The sequence below is a fragment of the Carya illinoinensis genome, chromosome 9 (assembly GCF_018687715.1).
Source record: "Carya illinoinensis cultivar Pawnee chromosome 9, C.illinoinensisPawnee_v1, whole genome shotgun sequence".
NCBI lineage: Eukaryota > Viridiplantae > Streptophyta > Magnoliopsida > Fagales > Juglandaceae > Carya > Carya illinoinensis.
In genome coordinates, this window is record NC_056760.1 from 4,955 (window position 1) to 32,927 (window position 27,973).

Consider the following 27,973-nt stretch of genomic DNA (forward strand, 5'->3'; position numbering starts at 1 on the left):
TATCCCAAAGACAAATCAAAAACATTCACAAATGTGGGAGAGAATTAGTAATTATTACAATGAGTATAAAAAACCTAGCATGACAAATCGTTCTAAGGATCAATGACCAATTGATAGTCAATGATCCAAAAATGCACAAATAAGTTTTATACTGTTGTGACTCAAGTAGAATCATTGTATCCAAGTGAAGCAACAGAGCAGGACAAGGTATGAGTTTCTAACTACATTTGGTTCCAAATTTTTTACTGAAATTCCATTATCACATTCTCACTATATTCGCATATTTAGATTAAAAGAGCCAAGATCATGTATAGAGAGACTGAGAAAGCCACATACAACATGGAATATTGTTGGTGTATATTGAGACCCGACCAAAATGGCAGCAGCATGTTTCCATATTGTCAACGAGAAGGAAACCACATGAAAAACGCCCTGCTATTACGGTCTCGACTCCCACTAGGAGACGACACTTAAGATTACAATGTAGAGGTCATTTCTGAGAGACCTCCAGGCAAGAAGTTGAGAGAGAGAGAGAGAGAGAGAGAGAGAGAGAGAGAAACAGGAAGGTTGGAGAAACTTACGATACTTAATTTGCTTAGACCTTAAATGGCATGAGAAATGATAAAGCCATATACATTTCTGAGAGAAGGCAAGAGATTAACAAGAGTAATTCTGAGAGGACTGAATTACTAGTGGAGAAAAAGAGGAAGAATAATATAGAGAAAAGGAAGATCGGTATGGAGATAATGAAGTTAGATCTTGCTGGCATGAATAGAATGTAGTAAGAGTATTTCTTGAATATTCAAAAAGAGATTTTCGAAGAATCACGGATGCGATTTTCATCTACATCTCCATCTTTTGATTTTGAAGATATGTAGCCATCTTTATCTCAACCTATTTTGATGAACTATATTATAATTAAACAGTTTACAATTGGTTTTAGTAGCTGGGCAGCCACATGTGATTGAAATACATGTGGCTGGGCAGCAACTATTACCTATGCTATTTTGTGGCTTTTTATTGTTTTGGATTGTTGGATTGTACAAATATTGGCTTTTGTTCTGTTGGGCTATTATTTTGGACATCAACTATTGCCACATGTAGGGCTTTTTTTTTGTTATATGTTTGTCATCATGTGAATTTCTCATATTCAGAATTTTGTTATATATTTGTCCTTGTGATCACTCCATGTCTTAAAATAAATACAGTCATCTATTTTTAAGTGATTGTTGGGATGTTGATAGGGCTATTGGACTGTTATTTTGTTAGAGATAGGGTTATTTTGTAGGGCGTTGGGCTGCTAATATGCATATAGATCTATTGGGTTACATATTTTATTATATGCATATGATCATGTGATTTTCTTATATGTTATTTTGTTATATTTTGATATTATTATATTATAGATATGAGATTATTATGGATTGTACATATAGAATTTTTATTTACATATGAGATTTTGTCATCTATATATATTTAAGAATTATTATATTATAAATTGTTAGATTATGAATATAAAAATGAATATGATTATTAGGGATTATTGAACATTGAAATAATGGAAAAGAATATTTAGAGATTCAAGGAAACGACTTTCTTTCATTATTTAGAATAATAGAATTCTTATAATTCTAATAAAAATAGAATAAAAAGAATATAATAACTAACCAAATCAGATAAGAAACTCTTGGCACTCGATAAGAAACGGATCAGATCAGATAATGGAGTTCCCATTTGCGCATCACGCTCACACCCAGCACCACCGACGGAGAGATGTTGATTATCCTGTCGATGACCAAATAGAGCAGAATTACCCACATCCCGGAATAACCGTTTCGCCTGGCTTTGGCAACCCCCCACCACCACGACCTCCACCACAATCTTATTTCGGAGAAGATGAACGGCCGCCTCATCTCACTCACACCTATCACAGCTCCCACGGGCAACCACCCCCACCCCCTTCCCAAGACTTTAGTGGTTACTCTGCTTTTCCTTCAGAATCGCCTCCTCCACGTCCACCTCCTACTTATTCCACCACTTACGTGGAGCATCTCAGTCATGAGGTGGACCGATCTGAGACTCAAACTGAGCCCCATCACAACTATCGTCCACACTTCCCCTCCTTCCTTCACCATCAAACCCATCAGCCTCCTACCTCTGACCTCTCCAACAAACGTGCTTTCAAGGTCTTTTCCAAGGCTGACCCCAATTACTCTCTCACCATCCGAGATGGCCATGTCATTCTTGCTCCATCTAATCCATCCGATGACTTCCAGGTTTGTCTCACTCTTGATCTCTCTCTGTTTACTTCATTGTAATTGTACGGTAATATTTAATTTGTTTTGATCTTGCTGTTTTACTACTATGTTGATCTCTAATTATTCTCCTCTGTTTTTTGTTTAATTTGTGCCAATTTTGATCGGTTTCAGCACTGGTATAAAGATGAGAAGTACAGCACAAGAGTGAAGGATGAAGATGGGTTTCCCTGCTTTGCTTTGGTTAACAAAGCCACTGGTCAGGCCATCAAGCACTCCACTGGAGCCACTCATCCTGTAAGATATAGTTCTGTTATAGTTAGAGCAATTGTGATCCTAGTTCTTTTGCTGACATATTTGGGTTATGATTCCCCAAATGCTATTCATTTCACATACTTCGTCTACCTCAATTTGGAACTAATGAAATGTCAAAGTCGGCTACAACAACTAGTAAAAGAAACGCAACGCTTTTTATGATCCTAAAGAAAACTGCAGATGCTGAGTATCAAGAAAACTGCACCTCCCGTTTCTTGTATTCAAAATCGATTTTTGGGAAGTTTTTGGGATAAATTGATAAAGTGATTTTATTTGGGTCTGAAAATTCAGGGCTACATTGTCTTATATAGGCCAATTTGGTATGTTTCAATGTTGTTTCTTCTTCAGATACTGACAGCTTATTGGTTCTCTCTCAGCCTAAGGATTTGCCTACTTTCCCACAATTGCAGATACTATGCTTCTAGGATACAGTTCAATATCTTCTAGTCTCTCATGTCTCATATATCCCTTCTTCTCAGATATTGTTATTGACAACCGTTGAAAGTAGTTGTTTAAGTCTCACCTTTGTTTTTATATTTTATATATACGGTCATACAAAAATTTTAATCGCGTTCAGGGTCAACAGATTTTTGGTTGCTTTCAATTCGTGTACCTATAAACGGAATAGATATTAGCCCTTTTTCATCTTTTATGCTTCCAATCATCACACAGGTTCTAGATGCTGCTCATCGTAAAATCCCCTTCGACAGCTGATTGAGGTTTATTTTTTAACCAGAAAAGAAGGGGCTCTCATCCCAAACCACCCACACGCCCATGTTTGTATAATGGTCAATTGACAAGCGTGCTTTCTACTCTGTGGTTGGCCAGTTGGACAAACCATATGAGAGAAATGCAGAAACAAAATTAGCCTAATGCCCCTGTCTATCCCATCCCGAATTAGATAGTTTAGATGTATTCTCTTGATCTGGCATGCTCATGCACTTGCTTTATAAGGGCTCAAATATGGACCCTATTCATAAATTTTCCCTCAAATTCATTCAGTACGGATGACAAAAAGTAATTGAATCTTGTAACTTTGATTTGGTTTGAATGACAAAAATTAATTGGTGATTCAAGCTTCAAATATTGCATTTGGCACAGATGGGCCACTGTATAATAACAGGACGTCTGCCTTGCCATATGAGGACATAGACAATTAAGGTAATGAGGAAAGGAGATCCTCCATTTCTATATTTGTTCATTTTAGCAAAAATAGGCATTCAGTAGGTTGCTCGTTTACTTTTATTAACAAAGCGTAGGTTGCTGGTCCACGCATTTAATTCAGGAAAGATCAGAGGGTATAAGGGGCCAAGGGGTTGTCCTGAGGTTACTCATTTACCGTACGCTGATGATCTAGTGATCTTTTTTAATGATTCTAAGAGCTCTTGTGAGGACCCTTTTAGAGCTGTTTTCCATCTAGAAAGAACATAGTTGTTGCTGAACATGGTCCGTTAAGGATAAAAAGTTGCATATAATTTCCATCATGACACCGAGATTTAAAATTCTCCAAACAAAACACTCTGGTATGCTTCTAGCACTTACTAAAAATCCTCTCCTAAGTATTAACTTGAGTCTATAGCTTTCTTGGCCTGTAGGATTGTTCTCAACACCATTTGGGACATTTAAGTGCACAATGACATTGTTTTCATTTTATTCATTAAGTGCACATTGACATTTATGCCGTGTTAGAGTTAGTAATCCAAGGAGTCTAACTCCCTCTCGCTGCAGTATGAGCATGGGTCATAGTTGAGATCCGGTCATCACTCAATAAACATTGGTTCTAATTCGATTGCAGGTGCAGCTGATACCTTATAATGCTGATGCTCTTGACGAGTCCATCCTATGGACTGAGAGCAAGGACTTAGGCAATGGTTTCCGAGCTATAAGAATGGTTAATAACATTCATCTTAATGTGGATGCCTTTCATGGTGATAAGAAATCTGGAGGTGTGCACAATGGCACTACTATAGTACTGTGGCAATGGAACAAAGGGGATAACCAGAATTGGAAGATCATACCCTATTGTAAGTTTTTCGCATAAAATGTGAGGAAATTATATTCATTCCTGTTGTGTTTTCTTCCTTCTTGTGAAGCTTGTCTGGTTTCTCTTATCTTTATTGAATCTGTATGAAGTCAAGTTACTCTATTAACAAGAGGCTTGCCCCATAAGTTGAATGGAATCGGCTTTTTGCTTTATGTGTCTCACCGGCTATGAAATCTTTATTCTCTTGTTCTTTCTTTTGTTTTTTTCCCTTGATATTTTTTCTTTGATGCCAAATGCAGGATTTATGTGCAGTGCTTTGTTGCCATGCTTTATTGCTATATTGTATTTAACAAAAATGAGATGAGAGATTCTGCTTGTCGTGTTTGTTAATGTGTTAGCGTTGCAATGATCATTATATGTGAAAATCTTTATGTAATAAGTTTCAATTACAATTGCAGTTACTTTGTATTCCTAAGTTATATTTGATATCATGATATCCTTATCAGGCCATACTTTTGAGCGAGGGTTTGGAAATGTGTAAATTAACATTTCCATTTCCAATTTTTGATTTGATGAAGTAAGAAAACATAAATTGATGGTAAACCGAATTGATTTGTTGTGTGTATGGATAGATGAATTTGGTGTGGAGGAGTTCCTCTATTCTGAATTACAAAGTTACTCTCACTTGAACTTACCCCGCAGCGAGTCTAGGGACTCAAATTTATTAAACGAGGGGTCGGTGAGTTTTGGAGAATTGGCCTCACTTTGCAACATGTCTAGGGACTCAACTTCATGGTAGTCTAGGGACTCGACTTTGTTGGACGGGAGGTCGGCGAGTCTCGAAGATTTAGCCTTACCCCTCTGCGAGTCTAGGGAGTCGACTTCTTGACAAGTCTAAGGACTCGGTTTTGTTGGACTGAGGGTCGGCGAGTCTTAAAAACTTAGCCTTACTCCGTAGAGAATCTAGGGACTTGACTTCGTAACTAGTTTAGGGACTCGACTTTGTTGGACGGGACGTCGGTGAGTCTCAAAGACTTAGCCTTACCCCGCAACAAGTCTAAAGACTCAATTTTGTGGCGGGTCTAGAAACTCGACTTTGTCGAGCAGAGGGTCAGCGGATCTTAGAGATTGGCCTTACCTCGTAGAGAGTCTAAGGACTCAACTTTGGTTCCAAACTTGGGCAAAAGTATTCGGGACAAACATTCACACATTTGCATTCATAAATTTACAGTTTACATAGAAGATATTGCTCCATGCCCTTACATAAAGTATTTCTTCAAGTGCTCAACATTCCGTGGGCGGGGGAGCTCAACCCCCTCGTTGCTCTTGAAACGATAGGAGCCATGTTGGTTACTCGTTGCCACATACGGACCTTCTCATCGCAGTCCCAGCTTCCCTTCTTTGTGGGTAGTTATCCCTGTTTGTTTCAGTAGCAAATCACCTACTCTGAAGGAGTGCGGTCTAACCCATTTGTTGAAATATTGTTCTGCCTTTTACTTCTTGCTCGCCATCCATATTGCCTTCTCTTCCCTCTCTTTTAGGAGATCCAGCTCTTCTGCCTACCTCTCGTTGTTGGCACCTGGGTTGAAGTGCTGCATGCGGAACATGGGCATGCCGACTTCTACGGGAATTACAACTTTGCTCTTGTAAGTGAGGACGAAGGGTGTCTCCCCAGTGGGAGTTCAGACAGTCGTTCGATATGCCCTTAGCACACCCGGGAGTTCCTCGGCCTATGCTTCTTTGTGTGTCCCAAGCTTCTTTTTTAGAGTGGAAATGAGAGTTTTGTTGGTCGCCTCGGCTTGGCCATTAGCCTGTGGGTGTCCCGACAAGTAGTACTTTACTTTGATCTCAAGCTCTGCGCACCATACACTGGAGTGTGAACAGTCGAACTATTTTCTGTTGTCTGATACAAAGATTTGAGGTATGTCGAACCTGCATACTACCGACCTCCATAGGAATTTTGCGATGGTCCGGGACGTGATAGTTGCGAAGGCCTCTGCTTTGACCTACTTTGTGAAGTAGTCAACCGCCACCATCACGAACTTGGCTTCTCCTCTCGCCGCCAAGAACGGGCCAATCAAATCCAAGACCCACTAGGCAAAAGGCCATCGGGGCAGTGATCATCTGGGGGCAATACGATACTAGCCCATGCTCTTAACACTTTGAGCATTTCCTTGCAAATTTTTTGGCATCCTTAAGGAAGTGGGGCCAGTGGTACCCAACTCGGGTTACCTTTGTGGCCAGTGCCCTTCTTCCTATGTGGTTCCAGCAAACTCCCTCATGAATCTTGGTAGCACATACTGCACCACGTCTGGTGATAGCCATCTAAGGAAAGGTTTGGAGAAGTTTCTCTTGTACAGGACCCCTTCCAGCAAGGTGAGCTGGGCCGCTTTGTTTTTGACCTTTCGTGCCTACTCTACATCGTTGGGCAACTTGCTCTCCTATAGGAATTTCGTGATGTCTGCTACCCATTCAGAGGATGTTAGGGCAGTAACGAGCTACTCGACTCTAATGGATAGGGTGTCAATTGTTCTGACCATGGTTTGTTCCAATAGAGGGAGCTCTTCTTGTCGTGATGCGTATTTTGCCAACCAGTCTGCCTTCTAATTCTATCCCCTCGAGACCTATTGGATGTGGAAGTAATGGAAGTTGACTCGCTAATTGTAGACAAGCTAGAGGTATATTTTCAATCTTTCTTCTTTCGTGGTGAACTGTCCCAACTCCTAGCTAACGACCACTTGAGAGTTGGCCCTCACTTCCACCTCCTTAGCTCCCAACAACCGAGCTACTGTCATCCCAGCCAAGAGCACGCCTCGTATTTGGCGTCATTGTTGGTTGGTCTGAGGGCAAGCTTGACCGCGTAGTTATGCTCCTCCTCATGTTTCGTCACTATGTGCATTCCCACACCCCCTCCAGCTCGACAAGACGGTCGTATACCTACTAGGGCTTACCTTGAGCCGTGATCGGGACCTCCTCAGGGAAGTTGGTGAATTCTACAACAAAGTTTGCCAACACTTTCCTTTTGATGGTGGCTCAGGGCCTAATTCGATGTTGAACTCGTTGAGCTCAATAACCCACTTAGCGAGCCAACCCGAGGTATCTGGCTTTTGTAAGACCTTCTTGAGGGGAAGATTAGTAAGTACTTTCACCGAGTGGGCTTGGAAGTAGGGTCTTAACCTCCTCGTGGCAACAACCAATGCGAACACTAATATCTCAATCTGCGGATACCTAACCTCGGCTCCACGGAAGGCTCGACTCGTGTAGTAGACGGGTTGCAACCCTTCATCCTTTTCCCAAACCAGTACCGCTGACTCAACATGTGGGGATACAGCTAGGTACACTATCAGGTCCTCATCTGGTTTCTTCACAGGTCATGTCCCATTCCTAATCCTTCCTTAGGACACTGAAAAAGGGGAGACATCGATCAATGGACCGAGATATGAAGTGGTTCAAGGCTGATACCCAGCCGGCCAACCTCTATACTTCATGGAGGTTCCCGCCCGGGGGGGGGGGGGGGATCCCAACTACTACTTCAACGTTTTTGGGGTTCGCCTCGATCCCTCTATCGAAGAACATGAACCCCAAGAACTTTCCCAACTCTATCCTGAATATGCTATTCAAAGGATTGAGCTTCATCTAATGCAGCCAAAGGACGAAGAAACCTTCACATAGATTTGCCAGATGCCGCTCGAGCTCCTTACTCTTCACTAGCAGGTCGTCCACATACACTTCCATGTTCCAGTCGATTTGTAGCTTGAACATCCGATTGACCAGGTGCTAGTAAGTGGCGCCAGTGTTCTTGAGGTCGAAAGGCATGGCTTTGTAGTAGGAAAGCCCTCAGTCCGTGACTAACACTGTCTTCTCTTCTTCATCTGGCCTCATCTTGATCTGGTGGAATAAGCATCCATAAAGCTAAGGAGGGGATATCCTGCCATGGAATCCACAATGAGGTCGATACATGGCACGAGGAAGCTATCCTTTAGGCAAGTTTTATTCAGGTTGATGAAATCGACACACATCCGTCACTTTCTATTGGCCTTTTTTACTAGGATCACGTTGGAAAGCCATTCTGGATAGTGGGCCTCCTAGATGAACTCCACTACCAGGAGACAGTCTACCTTTTTAGCTATCGTTGCATACTTCTCAGCACTAAAAATCTGTCCTTTTTGTTTGACTTTTCGAGCCACTAGGTCAATGTAGAGTCGATGTTCGATGATGGACTAGTCTATTCCAGGCATTTCCTCATCTATCCAAGCAAACACATACTGGTGCTTGATAAGAAGGCATTTCAAAGCTTGCCTCAATTCTGAGTCCAGCTAGGTGCCGATTTGTACTATCCACTCGGACCCTGTTTATCAATCGAGACCAGTTCCAATGGCTCATTAGGTTTGGCCTGTCAAAGGGCTTTCTTATCCCCGACCGCCGCAACTACCTTGACCTCATGCCTAAGCTCCTTCACGTAGCACTCCCGGGCCAAGACCTATTGTCGCAAACTTCTCCCACACCCAAATTAGTTGGGAACTTCATTTTGAGGAGATAGGTGAAGGTTACCACCCTCAAACTAGTCAAGGTAGGGCGCCTCAATATCGCGTTGTACGAGGAGGGTGCCTTTACAAACAAGAAATCAGCAATGATGGCAGCGTGACGACCCCCATTAGTTGAACAATGTCACCTGTGAATCCTTTTAGTGGCATGAGGGCTTGTCGCAGTCGGTCGGGGCTAATCCTCATCCTTACAAAAGCTTCCCATAATAGGATGTCTGTCGAACTCCCATTGTCTACCAGGATCCTTCTAGTTGTAAAGTTCGCAACCTGCATGGTTATTACTAGGGCATCGTCGTGGGGGCGAAGGATGCCTTCTTCGTCCTTCTCGCCAAATGTTATCATGGTATTTTCGGATCTTTTATGGGCATCAAAGTAGGCCCTCCCATTAGTGAACACTTCCTTGTAGTGCGCCTTCTGAGCATGCACCCTTATGGCCAATGACGTGGTTCCTTCTCCCTCGTATCCCCCAACGATTGTATAGATCTCTCGGATTGGTGCATCTATCCCAAGGTGGCTTCTACGGCGCGGGCTTCATCGAATCTCCCTCCTTGCTCCCTACCTCCCGAGGCTCATACCCCTCTAGGCGCCTTGACGATCACCTTGGTGCCGATCTGGATGGTCCTCCGACCGACGTCTCTGGTCCCATTAGCCTTCCTCCCATCTTCTCTTCAAGGCGTAGCAATTCTTGGAGCTATGTCAACTTGTCATGTGGTATTCACAATACTGGCCACTCTCCCTAGCTTGGCCCAATCCCCTCCGTGGGCTCGGTTTGCGATCCCCTTCCACCGCTAGACTTGAATGGGCATGGAGCCCACTGCATGGGAAAGCCGATGCATGCGTCTGGCACTCCTTTTCTACCCCTTTCGCAATCGTGGCTCGCTCTTTGCCCTGTTGTCTCCATCTTAGTCCAATGCGAAGCTGTTGGGGCCTCGAGGGTGTCTTTAGCGTTGATGAACCCATCAGCTTGGTCCATGAACTCCCTTAGGGTGGTGGGGGTCCTTCGTGCAATTTCTACCATGAATGGGTTACGTGGCCAGATTCCCCTCAATAGGGATGCCAAAGTAATCTTCTCATCTTGGTCGTCCGTGGTCATGCGCTCCTGGTTGAATCAGGACAAGAACCTGCTGGCTAGCTAGTCAAAACTCCCTATGGTCATAGGTGGCAAAGACCCGAACCAGGTCCGTGCGACTCCCTTCAAGGTCAAGGCAAAGGCCTAACAAACAATCTATCCCGGAAGCCTTGCAAGGTCATATAAGTTTTGAATGTTTCCAGGTGTTCTACTGGGTCCTTAGATCCTTCTTATATTTCCATCTGAGGGGCTTTGAACTTGGGGGGAGGGGTACCACTATGACTTTTGCACTGTACGGCATATCAATACTGACGAGCAGTTGGTCGACAGTGGACGGGGTTCCCATCTGCTTAGCTATCTCCACATATTTATCCCCTATATCCCAAAGCTCGAGGTGCATCTTGCGTCTTTCTTCATCTATCGCGGCACTGAGTGGGTCATGTCGTGAGTCACCATGCTAGTTTCTGCTGGGTTCTCCCCCATCAACCAATTCTTTGTTGGTCCTTCTCAGGGTAGCATTCTCTTGGTGGAGCGTTCATGTTTCCTCTATGAGTTTCTTCAACATTTCTTCCATTTCAGTAAGTCTCACCTCCATTGCTTCATTCCGATTTTCCTCTCTCAGTATTTTTTAGGACCATGTTGCTCGGCATGCAAAGTACATGCTTTTTATGGAAAATTTCCCATAGCTAGCGCCACTATTGATATCGTGTTTTACAGCTTGGGTAGTTCCATAGAGACCAAACCCGAGAAACCTATGTAAGGGGATGAGAGTGATTTTCGGTGTGATCTGGGAACCCTCCGATGCCAAAGTTAGTAGGAAATCTAGTGATAGAGAAAGCTGAGAGAGTGAATAAGGAGAAAGAAAATCAAACCTCCCCATGGGTGGGATCGGGGTATTTATACCCGACTTTAGCTCAATTGCCGAGAGAGATCGTGGGGTGTCAAGTCGTGCTTGGGTTAGACCTGTTTCCACCCTGCTACTACAACGAAGTGTCAGGCCGAGGTCTTGTCGTCCCACTGGGCAGGCTGCACATTGTAGCATGTTCGGGTCTCCTGACACGCATTAAATGTGGTGAGTCCTTGGCCTAAAGCGTCCACAACAGGACACTTTAGCCCCCGGTACTCTGTGCCAGTTTCCTGTCGTGTACCTTCTTGCAGGGCTCGATCCTCCACCAAGACCCTGGGTGATCGTTGCCCGGGGTGGGCTTTCTGACCAAACTGGGCACAGGGCCTCCTTACATTGGAAGGTGTACCATAGGTGCGGCTCAAGTCCCCCGCCTTGGGCTTCCGTGTCCTGCCCTACTTCCCATTTGATGAGCCAGAGACCTTCTTGCTCCCTATGGCCCAAAACTATTGGGCCCGAGGCCTCTTCCCCCTCACAACTCGAATTAGAAATCTTTTCTAGTCAAAGCTAACTTAGGTGGCATCTGTTTCCTGAGAAAGTTGCATCTCTTTCTCAACTAACTGTCTCAACCCGTAAAATAATATTCGGGCCTACAGCTGCGTATGTTGCTAATTCTATTTTTGCATGTCTACTATTTGCAATAATAGCCAGTGGTGCCCACTCGGTTCTACCGTTAATTTATTAAGTAGAATATTAACTTAAAGAGTATGATTGCCAATGATCCATGTGTAATGAGTTGCTGAGTTTGTTTCAAAAAAAAAAAAAAAAAAAGGAGCTGCTGATTCTCCTGGCTGTATATCCGAATATGAACGCATTCTTACTCTTATGCATGCATATTTATATTAGTCTGGTTAAGCGGCATCGCCGTCCTCAGATCGGATCGATGGCTTGGATTCTTGTATATTGAGGTACGTATATGCTCCGACACGTGACGTATAAATGGTCATAAGTTTCGTGAGCCAACCCATGATGACATATATGATATCGGGATCGCTAGAGAGATCGAGGGCCTAACGTGAGGTGTGGTAATCCGTCAGACATCATCAGCAACTGGGATGTGCGCCTTTGTGGCTTTGGCGTTTGCTTTGCAGTTTCGTTTTGCAAAAGTCAACATTTCAGAGAGAGAGAGAGAGAGAGAGAGAGAGAATTGCGGGGGGCTGATCAAGCTCAGAACTCCTTCTCAAGGTTTCTAGTCCCATTGCTGATAAGTCATGACCTGTTATTGTTATGGTGGTGGCCCACGTACGCGTTAATCTCGAACATTTCAATTATTATTCAATCTACTGTTTCATTATTCAATTATATTACCCAGCGAGATTCATTCCGTATCTCACGTCCTACTCTTTTTATTTTTTATCATAGAAAGAATAGAAAATTAGTTAAAAAATATATATGAAAGCAAACGATGAGGTGGGGCCAGATACTTGGCCACAGAGGTGCGAGCGCGTAAGCATATTCTGAGCAGTCGGGCTTGTGAAGGGGCTTCAGTTTACGCAATCGTTGTCCAGCTCATCTCGGAAGCATCCAACTGAGAATGTCAAACACTTCGTTAATGAATTGCCTAGCCTCAAATTTAAAATGCAAATCATATCAATCATTAATTTAAAGACTTTTTTTTAATGAAGGATAGAATTTAAAATTACAGCGCCTTAGCTGTAAACAAAGGGCTACGACGTTTATATATTTTGGTTGAACCCAGCTATCCTAGCTTTTTTAAATAACCACATAAAAAATTGATTTATTAAACTAATTTATGGTTAGTCAATTATATAGCAATTAAAAGAAAGACCTTGTCCCTAAGCCGGCACAGTCCTTAATTTTAAGCCTTTTTTTTTTTCTCTCTCCTTCCCTTTTAGATCTTAAGCCACTTGAAACCTTCTAAATGGACTCTTTATGCTACGCCGCTAGAATTCAATGGAACAACTAATGGCTTATTTAGTCAGGAAGGACCGAAAGGCCACTGTCATAGCTGTTTCCGCCTAATGCCGTTCAACTACATTTATTTTAGAATTTCATCGAAATTTCATGGAAGCTGCTAACGTAGCCTCAAAAATAGTCCTTCTGGGTCTCGTCCCTTGCATTCTCGTGTAGCTAAAATAAAGGAATAAAATTACCCGATGACAATGACAAACCCCTTTTTCTAATCCACTATTATATGCGATGAGAATGCATATATTTGATAGCATCTTGCAATGAATTAATAACTCCAAATGTTTTGTACTTTCATGTTGCAATACAGCAGTTTTTTCTCGAACGATGAATTAAAATGCTCCCTTTCTTTAGCCATCCTCTCATTTTTTTCCCTAAATAAAAACTGATTTATCTATCATCGGTAAAAAGGAAATATAGAAGGCTACAACAATTGTCAAGGTTTGTTAAGCATGCTAGCCAGCTGAAAATGACAATAATAGGGGATCGAGAATGGTTCCACTTCCAACGTTGTACCGGTAATATAAAATATATTTTTTTAAAATTTTTTAAATATCTTTAAGCATTTTTTAAAAAATAAAATAACACAAATTCACCCATAATGTCTTCCTTAAATCTCTTTCTTAATTATTAAGTTAAAAAAATAGAGTGCAGATAAAAAAGGATCACCATTGTTGATCTCCTATTATTTTCTAAACAAAAAGTCTATTTGCACCCGGCAGGGGAAACTCCCGTGTATCTGTCCCCTATATAAATGAAACGCAGCGTTTCATATACACCAAATGACCAAAATCATCGAGCTATTCTTTCCCTTCCCTTCCCTTCCCTTCGTCGAAGACTCTGCTTCTCCCTTGGTCTACTCACAAAAACACAGCTGCTTCTGCCTTCATCTACCCCAAAAACAAATTCGTCTTTTCATCTTCTACCCATGAAAACAGGTTCGTCTACCCACGAAAACCGTGCTCACTCTCGATCATTCTCTCCCTCTCCATTTGATCTTCCATTGGAAACACCATGAAAACAGCCTAATCAACGTGCTGCTCCTTCCACCGATACAAGTGACCCTGTTTTTTTATCCCCGAAACAGAGCAGCCAAAGAAAAGTGCCACCCAAATTCACTGTGATTTTCTTAATAAACCATGCCGAACCTTTACCCTTACGCCTTGTCCACTTTTCTATGTTCCTTCCATTTTCTCTCCATCGCTTGTCTCTTTCTCTCTAGGTGTCGAACGCCATCACAGTCTGAGTGCTCTATTGAATAGTGTTTCTGTTTTGGTTTTCTCTCTGGGTAAGGTACCGAGCACCTCTAGCTCTAGAAATAGAATAATTTCGGTTACTTTTGTTAATATAAATGATAAAAGGCTCGGGAACACCGTTTCTAGGCATTGAAAGTATGATATTATGCAAACAACATATAGTTAAAGTTCATCATGGAAACATAGCATACCTCAAGAAAAAATCTAAAATAAATAACATCCAAGCTGCCTATCAATGCATTATCCTTCAAAGCACAAAGCCCAAATGAAAATGTTGCACCTGACGCACAAAAAATGTCGCTAAAGGCAAGAAATCTGACTTCTAAAATAATAGATTTAGAAAGCATCTAGACCTCTTAAAATGAAAAAGTAATGTTAATAGATCTGTTCTTCCCAAAATAAAAAATGCTCATACCCAAAAAAGATTTCGATAAAGTGAATAGATTAAAGCTCTGAAACTGTCGGTGCTCTCTATCTCTCTCCCAGACAGCACTGTATCCTTTCCCTTCTTTTACTGGTTTCATTTGTGTTTCCCTCTGTTTGTATTTTTATTTTTTAAATATATATATATATATATATATATATATATCGATTGATGTGCGATTCTCTCAAAGGTACCCAAAGCCGGGTACATTTAGCAAAGATGTTTTCTAAATTCAGAACAAAAATGCAAAATACATATGGCTGAGGAACCGTCGGGATAAACATTGTCCACGTGTAAGAAACGGTGTCGTTTATATCGCTTTATGTGCACTGAACTCTCCCCTTGCAGCCTGGGTCTCCGCTCTGCCCTTAGGCCCCCCACCTCCTCTTCATCTTCTTCCTCATTTTCATCGTCTTCCTTGCAGTCCTTCAGTTCTCGGCTCCTCTTACTTCTCACACTCTCGTTGACTCTTGCTTCCCAGACCATAACGAGTTTCCAGGCATGGGTGTTTCCGACTCTGGAACCCCCCATTCTTCTCACATTTCAAGTCAAGCTAGATGCATGCCTCGAGACCAAAAAGGCTTAGATTCTATGCTAGTCAATTCTACCCAACCAGGGATTGAAAAAAGGAGTAAAATGGCCGAAAGCTTTTCTCCTATACCAACTTTCTAATTTCTAAGAGTTTATTGCTTGAGCCTTGAAATAGAACTTAGTGAAAAATGTGCTACAGTTCCTTCGTTTTTTTCTTTTTCTTGGCTAAGACCTTTTTTCCACGGGTAGCATTGGAAGGCAAAACCCAGACGTTTTTTTCTTTATGGTTCACAGAGTGTTGATAACTTTTTCACAAGGGAGAAAAAGAGCATGAACTGAAGGAACCCAAAATGGCCCCCAGATTTCAATGAAACATCAGGATTTCATTTTTTTTTTTTTTTTATATAGTTCTAATCGTTTCTTATAGTTGGTTTCTCGCCTTGGTTGATTAATTGGAAGGAAATGTGGTTTTCACGTCTGGAATTGATGTTATTCAGGCGATTTTTCTCATGAGTAATGGACTACTAATTGAGTATAAAAAAAATATATATATATATATATAGTTGTAAGCATAATTGTGTATTGATCTGTGCACTAATGTGACGTGATTGGTCAAAAAGTAGATTTTATTGAAAATAGTATTAATTTAAATTTTAAGTATGAATTAATCAGTATTAGTACACAGATTAGTGCGCAAATATGTAGCAAAACTCAAAAAAAAAATTTAAGAGAGAGAGAAAGAGAGAGAGAGAGGGCTGTTTGAGAGGGTTGAGGTCGCCAGAACATTGTGATGAAGCGGTCCATCTCGTAAGAGAGAAGCACTAAATTAAGTTTCTAAGTTTTTCATTGACAGACGGAAAAATGAAAGGAGAGAGAAAGATAGAGGAAGAAAGTGATAAGGTGGGACTTAGTTGTGTCAGCTGATTACACAAAGGTTGTATATGTCGGTTGTAGGTAGCATTTCTGTATTACTTCCAAAATCTCGAGCTGCGTGGAATGCAATACAAATTTCCTACTTTTTTTTTTTTTTTTTCACAATCTTCAGTGAAACGGTAAAAATCATGCATGACGAAGTTATGAGATCTTATTGTAAATGCCTCGTCTTTTTATGATGTTAAAGAGCGTAAAATTCGATCGCCAAGTACATGAGACGTGAATCATGTTAAAAAAGAAATGAAAGTACGGTTAAAAAAAAAATATTTTATCTCATTTCATTATTATAATTTTTTAATTTTATATATAAAATATAATAAAAAAATTTAATTCTAAAATAATAATATTAAAAAATAATATCTTAATAATATTTTATTCAATTTTTAACTTTCATCTAAAATCTTCTCATCTCATTCCACTATCCAAATCCACCCTATTACATTATTTACGATGAGATTGCATATGTATGAAAAATCTTAAAAGAAAATTACCACCTTTTAAAAGAAAGTCCATATTTTTCTCAGCCATTCCAACGACCAGATCTAATTAAGAAATTTTTCCAGGCTTTGAACAGTGATGTTCTAAAAGATATAGCTTATATATATATATACGCGCGCGACAGATTAAATGAAATTCTTTGAAGTTAGGTTTAAGGTAGCGGATAAAGTTAGTACTTTTATGTGAACGGGTGCTTGAAACATGGGTCCCTCCTAGGCTCGTAGCCTCCTACGCGCATAGAAAGCTCCCTTTGTACCATTTTTTTTTCTCTTTTCCTTTTTTCCTTTCTCGTTTCTTTTCAAACAAGCAGATAGCTAAGAAACCACCAAGATAGGACACTCGAATAAAATATACAAACAAACAAAACGATTGAGCCCTCGACAAGGCTTCCTTGGCAGTGTCTTACGCTCCACGGATCTTAAGAATATGGACTGTTGAAGAAGCTCCTCTATTTAAGCTTGCCCTTTTCTCTTTGCTTTACTTTTTTTAACTTCTCTCTTTCAATCCTCCTTCTCATTTAGAAATTATATATATATATATATATATACTCTTCTACTTCTTTGATCTCCTCGGTTTTCATATTTTCTGTTTGTATTCTTTCATTAATTTTTATCAGCCTTTGTTCCGTATATGCTGGTTTGTAATATTTAGGCCTGTGATATATTCAAATCTTGAGGAGGTTGAGAATACTGAGATTGGTTTGTACCACTTCAATACTACAGAAATAAAGTAGCATATTCATGGAAGAGGTAATAGTGGTAAACAAAGGAGAGGACCTCATCGATTTGCCTCCGGGATTTCGATTTCACCCCACGGATGAGGAGATTATAACTCATTATCTTACAGAGAAGGTGGTGAATAGCAACTTCGGTGCAAGTGCTATCGGAGAAGCTGATCTGAATAAGTGCGAACCCTGGGATTTACCAAGTAAGTTTATTTCTTTTTTTTTTTTATCTATTTATGATTTATATCTGCCTCTTTCATAATTTTTAAAAGCACGTCCGTCGTCCACGCGGTTCCTTGTCAATTTTGTTTTTGGATTTTCTAATCAGTCCCAACATATATCATTCAGAAAAAGCGAAGATGGGAGAGAAAGAATGGTACTTCTTCTGCCAGAGAGATAGGAAGTATCCAACAGGCATGCGAACAAATCGAGCAACGGAATCTGGATATTGGAAGGCCACTGGAAAGGATAAAGAGGTATACAGAGGGAAAGGTTGCCTTGTTGGAATGAAGAAGACCCTTGTGTTCTATAGAGGGAGGGCTCCAAAAGGAGAGAAGACCAACTGGGTCATGCATGAGTACAGACTGGAAGGCAAATCGGCATACTACAACCTCCCCAAGGCTGCAAAGGTAAGGTGTTTATGCCTTACAATATATTCTTCTCTTTTTCTCATGTTTCTTTTACTTTTGCAACTGAACAGATTTTATTATAAGTACTTTTTCATCTTCATCTCTTCGACTAGGAGTCCTATGTGTTCGTTGAGGCTTTTTTTAAGCGGCCCCTTGTATTAACTTTTGCTTCTTACTGGGTAAACTGTGAGGAATCTAAACTCGGAGAATTTGGTGCCACTTTGATTGCAGGATGAATGGGTTGTATGCAGAGTTTTCCACAAGAACACGGGGATAAAAAAGGCATCGGTAACAGATGCCCTCATAAGGATGAACTCTTTTGGAGATGATCTCGTGGATTGTTCTTCACTCCCGCCCCTCATGGATATTCCCTCATTTTCCAACACCGAAAGGCATGGTGACAACAACGTCGAGGGAACCCCCTCATACTTCTCAATGAGGGAGAACCGTCTTATGCAGCTAAAACACCTTGACCAGAAGATCTTCCAGCTACCAGCCTCCAATAATTACAACCCCGTCACTACTTACCAAGCTAGTTTCAATCACCCAACAATTAACCCCGTTTTATATCCACAAATTTCGGCGGGACCAAATCCTCCTTTCTCCTTTCAGGCAAATCCAAATCCTGGCTATTTGCTTCAAGGAAAGACTACTTCAATCCCAAGGGTCACTGACACGGCCTATGGCTATGGAATCGCTGGACATGGCATTTTAAGAGCAATCGAAGCCAACGATAATGGAAAATCTGGCGTAGAGAGGTTGTGCAAGGTGGAGCAATTCTCATCTAATCAGTCCTTGGTCAGCCTCTCACAGGACACGGGACTTAGCACTGACATTAACACCGAGATTTCATCTGTCGTCTCAAAGCAAGATGTAGGGAGCAATTATAGATCTTACGAAGTCCTCGAGGGTCCAGCAGTCGGCCCCGTTGCAGATTTGGAGTGCTTGTGGGATTACTGAACAAAGAAATTTTAGATTGACACAGATATATAATAGCAAAAATTAATTAGTTTATAAGATTGATGAAACCTCACGGGTAAGTCTTGTAAAGTTTTTTTTTTTTCAATTTTTATTGTCAGGTAGAATATGCAACGCCTGCTTGCTCGTGGAATTCTTAGGATGGCATTGTTTCCAATCAGTCACTACAAATATATAGGTATATTTGGTCAGAATAAATGTCCCTGAATATAAACATATACTCCGTAGATTCATGATATTCAAACCTTTTGCGATTGCCTTTTTATTTATAGAAGGTACCAATTAAAGATTTTATGAACACCAATAAGCAATTAAGTGTATTCTTTCCTAGTAGGAATTGTTGATTCAATGTTCGTACGTTACATATATGGATTTTGCTAGGGACTCCCTGCATCTGTCTTTCGTTCTTTTAAATTTTTAGTACTCTTTGGAATGGTAATATTTTTTTTTTTAAGGTAAACTTTATCATTCATTAAAGAAACTTACATCCATAATCGAATAAATTTTGGAATGTTTCCATATCAAACATGACTAAATTAAAATAATGCATTTGGAGCTCCACTAGTATATTATTTCCTTTTGTGACTCGTATGTTTTTCACTATTATTGATAGTCTCTACAAATAAACGTCTAAGAGACAATACTCTCTGTCTAAACAGAGATTCAACCATACCCTTCATTGAAACTATAAAGAGATGACCCAACCTCTATAGACAAATGTCCAAGAAAATAACTCTTTTTTTTTTTTATTTAAATTAATAATAAGAGAGCCCGATAAGAGCCCAGGTCAGACAGGATCGAGCTGCAAGACACAAGAAGGCCCTGGGCCCATTAGGCAGGAACAGAATCGCATCAGGGGCTTGAAATAGGAAGCCCAAGCGCCAAAGCCCATAATGCACCTACCCATCTAGAGAGAAACAAGCACGGGCTCGACCCGGCTGAAGAGCCCACCACGAGTAGGTAGGGATGTAAATAAAAAACTAGTGAACCGGTAAATCGGACCAAACCAATGAGTTTAGTCCGGTACCGAGTTTGGTTCGGTACGATACCGATTTTATTTTTCATAAAATCAGTCAAAATTGGTTCGGTTTCGGTTTTTCTTTTTCTAAAACCGGACCGGACCGGTTAATATATATATATTTTTTAATTTTTTATATTGTATATAATTTTTATATATAATATATAATTATATATAAAATAGTTTTGTATTATATGATAAATTACTAATTAATAGAATATTAAATTTAAAATCTTATATCATTATAGTTTATTGTATTAATAGTCATACTAATATTATATAGTGCATATTAATAGTTATACTAATGATATATCACTATATATTATAATATACTATAATATATCACTATATTATATATTATAATATATCACTATAGTCTATAACACAATTATAATATCACTATAGTATCATATACTATAATATACTATATTATCTTATATAATATATTAAAACTAAAAAACTAGATTGAACAAGACTGGAACCAGTAAAACCGGAAGAACCGGTTTAGGGAGTAACTAGTGCAAAATCGGTTCTTAAAAATATAAAACCGGTTCATACTAGTTAGGTCCTAAATTTTATTCAAAACCAGACCAGTTACATCCTTAAAGACAGAGACCACCTAAGACCTAAGTGATCAACTGAGTCTTGCAAGAAAGGAAGAGACAAATGCCTACCTCAGAGCCTAGGCGACTAGATATGTCCAGTAATGGGCGCACCTGGCCAGAGATACGCCGCATTAAATGGAATATGAAGGAGGGAATGCCACTACCAGCCTAGCTAGGGACCACGTCGCATTTAATGAATGTCAGGGAGTCTGTGCACACAACGACGTGCTGCTTGAGGCACCGTAGGACTGCACGACCTCGACCTGATACATTGCCATGGCAGGGGTGCTGGTGATAGGTCTAACTCAAGTACAACCTAACATCCCACAATCTCCCTCAGCAACTGAGTCTAAGCCAGGTTGAAATACACCCATCCCACTCAAGGGGAAGCTCTCTAAACTCTTTTTCGTCTTTACTCTCTTAGTCTCTCTTCATTATTTACAGAAGCTTTATTTGACTTTAACATCGGAGAGATTTCGAACTTCACCAAAGCCCATCTTTCTTCTTTGTTGCAGGCTTCAACGTTGAGCCATCGCGGTACTATTAGGGCTGCTAAACTCAACATTAACAATTCAAGAGATGCTAATCAACTTCTAATTAATCAATCATTTACTATATATATGCTAAGCTAATAAAGAAATTAAGGTGTATTTTGCCGAAGTTATGGATAATTGTACTTGAAGAACTACATTTTATTGTGCACATTCAACTTCCGTTATAATGTCAATATATATATATCATTTAATTAATCTCGCTCCGTACGTATTTTTTAGGTGCACTCTTCCCACGGCGAAGACTATTGTTTATTTTAGATCTTACTTGGTTTTGATACCTCCACACATGAGAATCCTAATTGGGCATAAAATATTTACATAAACATAAAATGTGCAGGCCGGTTAATTGTTTTTACTAATGGGAGCATGGGCATTAGTTATAGATTAAATATACGGTGCTAATTACGACCAACATGGCTGACAATTAATAACATGTTAATCAATTTCTTAATCTCGTGATCTCTTTAAGAAAAATAAATTTTTATGATTTCTCATATGTTTTCTTTTGTTCAAGAAATTCTTTCATAGACTCGCAAGTCATCACACTGGTACCGGTATAAGATCCCCAACAAATTTCAGTTTTTCGAACTTCTATAATCCAAAGCTACCAAGTATCACTATATAGTTGTAATTGCATATAAATGGCTTAGAGAGAGAGAGAGAGAGAGAGAGAACATGCATATAAATTATTTCCATCCCTTCAAAATTATTCAGAAACAACTTATTTGTTTTGTAAAAAAAAAATACTTATCTTATTCATGAATGAATTGCATCTACCGATCGGATCTTATACCATGCATCCAGTCCAAATGTGCCCATCAGAATCCTATACTTTTTCGTAGGACTCTTCATCAGGTTCCAAACCGGGTATCCAGGTTTCAAACCCAGGACCAATTTTAGGCCTGGGTACACCTAGTTATTGTAACAGCCCGTTAAAAATTCAATTGTGAAATTTCTATTGACTTTAGGAATCTCGTGAAGATTCTATAAGTTTTCACGAATCCATTAATCATATAAGTTTTAGGCTAACTACATAATTAGTGTTATTACTCATTATGGTATCAGAAGTGTGTTTTTGATTATTAGAGATAGTTAGAAGTGTCTAAATATATTATTGTTTGTGACATTAGACTCGGTAGGTTATTTAAGATCTTATGGCGCAATAACTCTTTTTCATATTTTCGGACGAAACGTCTGTTCAAAACTGTGGATATTATTGGATAAAAATATCTTAAGCTAATTTTGTGGATATTATTAGATAAAAATATTTTAAACTAATTTCTTGGATATTATTGGGTAAAAATATCTTGAATTGATTTTTGTAGATATTATTAGGTAAGAGAGTCCTACACTTAACTCTCACTCTGGGTAGGAGAGACCTACACTTAAATCTCACTCCGGGTAAGAGAGACCTACACTCAACTCTCACTCCAGCCTCATCTCTTCCATATCTCGTCCATAAGTATCTTCAACCACACCCCCCAACGAAATTATCTTCTTTAAACTTTCCATTGAAAAAATACCAAACACTCTCATTTCAAAGCTTTTGTAAGTATTTTATCATAAAGTCTCATTTATATAAGTTGTTCCTTTTTTAGTCTAATTTACGTGAATATCTTATTTGTCCCATTTGAAGATTATTTGGTTAGTCAAATATTGTGTAAACTATAAAAAGGTCATTCTGGAAGATAAACTGGAGAATATGTTATACTTTGGAGTTTTTGACCAAGCAAATGGATAGATATTGGTCTAAAATTTTTCTGAAGTATTGTTAACATGTGTATATGATTATTGGTTGAGGATTTTTGCATGATTAAAGGTTTTGACGAAAGATTTTCTTAGATTTAGAAACTTAAAAACTGGAAGAGAAAAAACAATTTCTGTTTTGAGAAAGTTTAACTCTTTGGTGGTCTAAACCTATTCCAATGACTTTGATAATTTTATTAGAGGATCCTAAGTATCTTATATATATGTTATATTATTATTTTGAAAATATTTGATGTTAGTTTCAAAGATATGAAATCTTATGCAAAGAGATATTCAGATAAGCCAAAGTGTAGATGTTCTTGGCTAAATTTATATTTTGGTTAATTTTTAACCATGTGATCTTGAATTAGAAGCTTATATATGTTTTAGGACATCTTTTTAAACCATGGGATGGTTTGGTTTGAAGATCATATCTTTATAAGTCATAGATCAAAAGGTTAATCAAAACAAGTTAGAAACAAAAATTAATGGAAATAACATATAGGAATTTCGGCCCTATGGAGTTTTAATAGTTTTGATTAGTTTTAAATTTTTCTAAGTTGATATTTGAGTTGAGGATAAAATTTACATGTCTCATGTAAATTTTGGTGACTTTTGGAGTTAGTATGCAAAATCCTTAAGTTATGGGTAAAACGGTCATTTTCCTACATGTAGAGAGTAAAATGAAAATTTTATTTTTTAAGTTAGTATTTTCCATATTTCAAATTATTAGTGACCTAGTGGTAACTTTTAAAATCACTAATTACAATTCCTCGTTATCGCGCAACTTATTAGCAGTCTATTGTGTATGTGTGCTAAGCAAAGGAACTATATTGTATGTATGTGTGTTATCATATATGTCATGTCATGTCAAGTTATCATGTAATTGTCTGTTATACAGAATTTATTCCGTCATCAGTTTTTATCTATTACATAATACATTCTGTCATGTATTGCTGTACATTACAAGTACGTCATGCTAAGTATGTCATCTATTACATGTATGTCAAGTCATGTAATATTTTCTATTGTAAGTATGTCATGTTAAATATGTTGTCTATTATATGTTATGCCATATTACGAAATGTTTCTATCTCAAGTTGGTCATGTATTTCAAGTTATGTTCAAGTCACGTTATGTTACGTCAGGACTTTAGTCCTTTCGTATTCCAGTCACATTTCATCTTGAGTTACATTCAGTTTTGTGGGGTCCACAACAACTGTGGCACACGAAGTATGGGTCACAGCAAGTGTAACGCATACACTATGTGAGACACAGCAATTGTGACATGTAGAATACATGGGGCCACAACAACTGTGGAGTATGTATTTACACGTAGAATACATGGGGCCACAATAACTATGGAGTATGTATTTACACGTAGAGTACATGGAGCCACAACAACTGTGGAGTACGTATTTAACTGCATTGTGATGTGTAGAATATATTGGGCCACAACAACTGTGGAGTATGTATTTACACGTAGAATATATGGGGCCACAACAACTATGGAGTCTGTATTTTTCATATTAAGTCAAGTTTCAGAATAAGTTTATGATAAGTTAAGTTTCAGATCAAGTTTATGTCAAGTCAAGTTCAGTTCACGTTTGAATTTAAGTTATGTCAATTATGCTATGTTGTACGTCAAGTTATGCTTTAATTACTTATGAATTTGATTATGCATTCATGCTTTTACTGTCATCCATGCATCATTAGCATGTATGGATGTTTTTTGTTAACTAAATCTCACTGTGGTAGTCCCAACTACCATTCCTCCCAAATGGTAGATCTTGTTACAAGACCTGAAGGAGAATCAGGAGTTGACCAACTAGAGACAGTTGACTGAGCGACGGTACGACGTCAATGTCAATATAGTAATTAACGTAAATTACTACTTATACAATGGAGTTGCATCTCCAGTACTTTTTGGATCACAACCATTTTGGACCAGTGTTGTGATATTAGTTATTCAATGGGTATTTATATATGAAGTATGTTTTAAGCATTTGGGATATTTCAATTTGGTGCATAGTATTGCTAAAGAAAAGAAAAATTATCCGCTGCGAATATTGCATAATATTATATGCATGTTATGAACATTGTATCTTATATATCATGAACGAGGGCAGGTAACCTTGTGTTGCATGTCTCGACGTTTCAAATGTCCGTCCGATCCCAAACAGAATTTGGGGGCGTCACAGGGTGGTATCAGAGTAATACGTCTTTGGGAAGTAAATCCACATGTCCTTAGGAAATGCACCAAATATTAGGCTTGAAATTTTAGTTGTCATTAGACTTGGATTTCTTAAAGGTATGAAAGTTAGTATGTGGTTTTAATACGTGTACTCGTGTGTTTCAAAAAGGGACATATGACTCGTGGTAGAATACCTCAGAATCCTAAGGGAGATAACAATCAAGAGGATCAGAATTTCCCGACGGATGAAGGATTAGCTGAGGTAGTAAGTTTGCTAACCAACGTGCTTAGACATCAACAAATACGGCAAGTGCACATACCCATTAGAGTGTATGCTGTTACTCAAAGAGACGTAGATGCTGGCCCCCCAGGAACTACAGGAGCTGGCATCGTCGCTGGTATTTTACTAGGACCTATGTGTGGTTAAACATAGTTAAAGGTGATTTGATTGCAATTGATAATAGTATTGCATTATTGTTATTTTGGAGTATGTCAAGTCATTGTGTTTGGAAGAGTAATTTGATTAGGAAAAGCTTTGGCCTTAGTATGATTTATTTATGATAATAGTTTTATCACGCCGCCAGTAAATGATTTCTGGCAAAGCACTATCTTTATGGATACATAGATTGATCTTCTTTTGGAGACTATTATATGGAGAATAAAATCTTAATCTTAAAGATTTATGTGAACATTAGGAACAAATCATTTGGAGTTAGAATAAGTGATAGCTCATGATGAATAGAAGAGTTATGACAATCATAAGAGAGAAAGTCTCAAGTTTAAGTTATTAACTGGTCAGTTATCAAAGTACCACCTACGAAGAGGACTGATTGTTGCGATTATAAAGAAGTAAGTTAGTCTTAGACCAGTAAAACTCCTTGAGCTTTTTATTAACTTGAAGATTACTAAGAGTTTGGATATGCATGATTAAATGCATATTTATATGAGTCATTGGATCATGTTATATATATGAAAATCCCTGAAAGAAATAAAATGGAGCACATAAAACATCTACCAGAAGATAGAAACACAAATATGAATATTTGTGAAGTATTATTTTATTATCTTGAAGCAAAATTATAGAAATTTGAGGTTCTTCGCCTCAATCTTTAAACGCTCTTGCTCTTCAAAAATCTGCATGCCCTTCCTATCTAAAGGAGTAGGCAATCGAAAAGAAGATTTAAGCAAGGATTTTAAATCTCTGTTCTCTCGCTTTAGTGCTTCTATCTACATATTGGACTCCAGAAGAAGCCGCTGAATGATAGAAATATTCTCGTTAAGTTTGTCAACCCCACCAACCTTGGATTGTAGTCGCTGAGAAAATGCGACAATGGTTGATGAGTATTGGGTACCGAGACTCACAAGCTTGTAGATAATTTCATCATCTGACTTATTAGTCAGATCATTATTGTATCGCATTATAGCACCTACGGTAGAAGTAGAAACAACTGGTGAACGAGGTGCAGAATACCTCATATATTGGTTATGAGAAGATTGCTAAGTCATTGCAGAGTGAGAATGCAGAAAGAGATTGCAAAGTAAGAATGCAAACTAAATTCAGAAAAGTGAATAAGATGAGATGCGAAAGAAGATGAGTTGAATAATTCTTTTATAGAGAAAATTATGACAAAGCATCTCTAGTACTTCACAGCATCTCTCTACAAGAGACAAGCGATGTAGTATCATAAATGCGACGCCTGACAGCTACAGAAGAGCAATGTAATATCATAGCTGCGGCGCCTGACAACTACAGAAGAGTAATGTAGTGTCATAGCTATGCGACGCCTGACAGCTACAAAAGACCTGTAAAAATCCTACAGATCAGAGTTGTCTGGTCTAAAACAGAGGGCCACCGCTTTTGTTAAAGAGAGAGAGAGAGAGAGAGAGAGAGAGGTTAACAGCTTAATTTTGATAAATTCTCTACTAACTATGTTATTTACAAGAACACTTAAAGTATATCGCTTACGTTTTTCTAAGGAAGAATTTCGGAAGATTATTTACAAGAAGTTTTAGGTTTGGAGAGTATGTCGATACAACTTGGCCAACCTTGTGGAAAGAAGTATAATATAATTGTTGATTAAACTAAGAGAGTTAAGGAATGACATAATCTCAAAGGCAAATATATACGGGATAGACAGCAGGTTGGTAAGCAACACCTCTTCATTAAATTGCTATTTTTTATTTACTTCGATTTTGAGGACGCAATCTTTTTTTTAGGAGGGGAGATTGTAAGAGCCCGCTAGAAATTCAATTGTGGAATTTCTATTGACTTTAGGAATCTCGTGAAAAATCTATAAGTTTTCACGAATCCATTAATCATGTAAGTTTTAGTCTAACTACATAATTAGTGTTATTACTCATTACGGTATCAGAAGTGTGTTTTTTTATTATTGGAGATAGTTAGAAGTGTCTAAATGTATTATGGTTTGTGCCATTAGACTCGGTGGGTTATTTAAGGTCTTATGGCGCAATAACTCTTTTTCATATTTTCGAACGAAACGTCTGTTCAAAACTGTGGATATTATTGGATAAAAATATTTTAAGCTAATTTTGTGGATATTATTGGATAAAAATATTTTAAACTAATTTCTTGGATATTATTGGGTAAAAATATCTTGAGTTGATTTTTGTAGATATTATTAGGTAAGAGTCCTACACTTAACTCTTACTCCGGGTAAGACAAACCTACACTTAACTCTCACTCCGGGTAAGAGAGACCTACACTCAACTCTCACTCCAGCCTCATATCTTCCATATCTCGTCCATAAGTATCTCCAGCCACCCCCCACGAAAATATCTTCATTTACACTTTCCATTGAAAGAATACCAAACACTCTCTCTCGGACAACTTTTAGGTGTTCTTTTTCACGCCCATTTCGAAAT

General features: G+C 38.8%; 2 protein-coding genes across 5 annotated transcripts; both read left to right on the forward strand.

Moving 5' to 3' along the window:
- The first annotated feature begins 1,676 nt into the window (after positions 1-1,676).
- LOC122277244 (ricin B-like lectin EULS3) lies at positions 1,677-5,064 on the forward strand. Of its 3 annotated transcripts, none has more exons than XM_043087180.1 (4): positions 1,677-2,276; positions 2,430-2,552; positions 4,366-4,594; positions 4,854-5,064. In XM_043087180.1, coding segments are annotated over exons 1-4 (909 nt in total). In that variant the 5' UTR covers positions 1,677-1,721; the 3' UTR covers positions 4,856-5,064. The 3 variants fall into 3 exon arrangements, with proteins under 3 accessions (XP_042943114.1, XP_042943115.1, XP_042943113.1); XM_043087181.1 differs by lacking the exon at positions 4,854-5,064 and adding an exon at positions 3,672-3,731 and having other exon boundaries at positions 4,366-4,504; XM_043087179.1 differs by lacking the exon at positions 4,854-5,064 and having other exon boundaries at positions 4,366-4,766.
- Positions 5,065-17,014: 11,950 nt separating this feature from the next.
- Positions 17,015-19,277, forward strand: LOC122275295 (NAC domain-containing protein 87-like). 2 transcript variants are annotated; one of them, XM_043084297.1, is made up of 3 exons: positions 17,015-17,569; positions 17,715-17,995; positions 18,227-19,277. In XM_043084297.1, exons 1-3 carry the CDS (start codon positions 17,383-17,385, stop codon positions 18,953-18,955), a joined length of 1,197 nt encoding a protein of 398 aa, XP_042940231.1. In that variant the 5' UTR covers positions 17,015-17,382; the 3' UTR covers positions 18,956-19,277. The 2 variants fall into 2 exon arrangements, with proteins under 2 accessions (XP_042940231.1, XP_042940232.1); XM_043084298.1 differs by having other exon boundaries at positions 17,429-17,573.
- Positions 19,278-27,973: the final 8,696 nt, after the last annotated feature.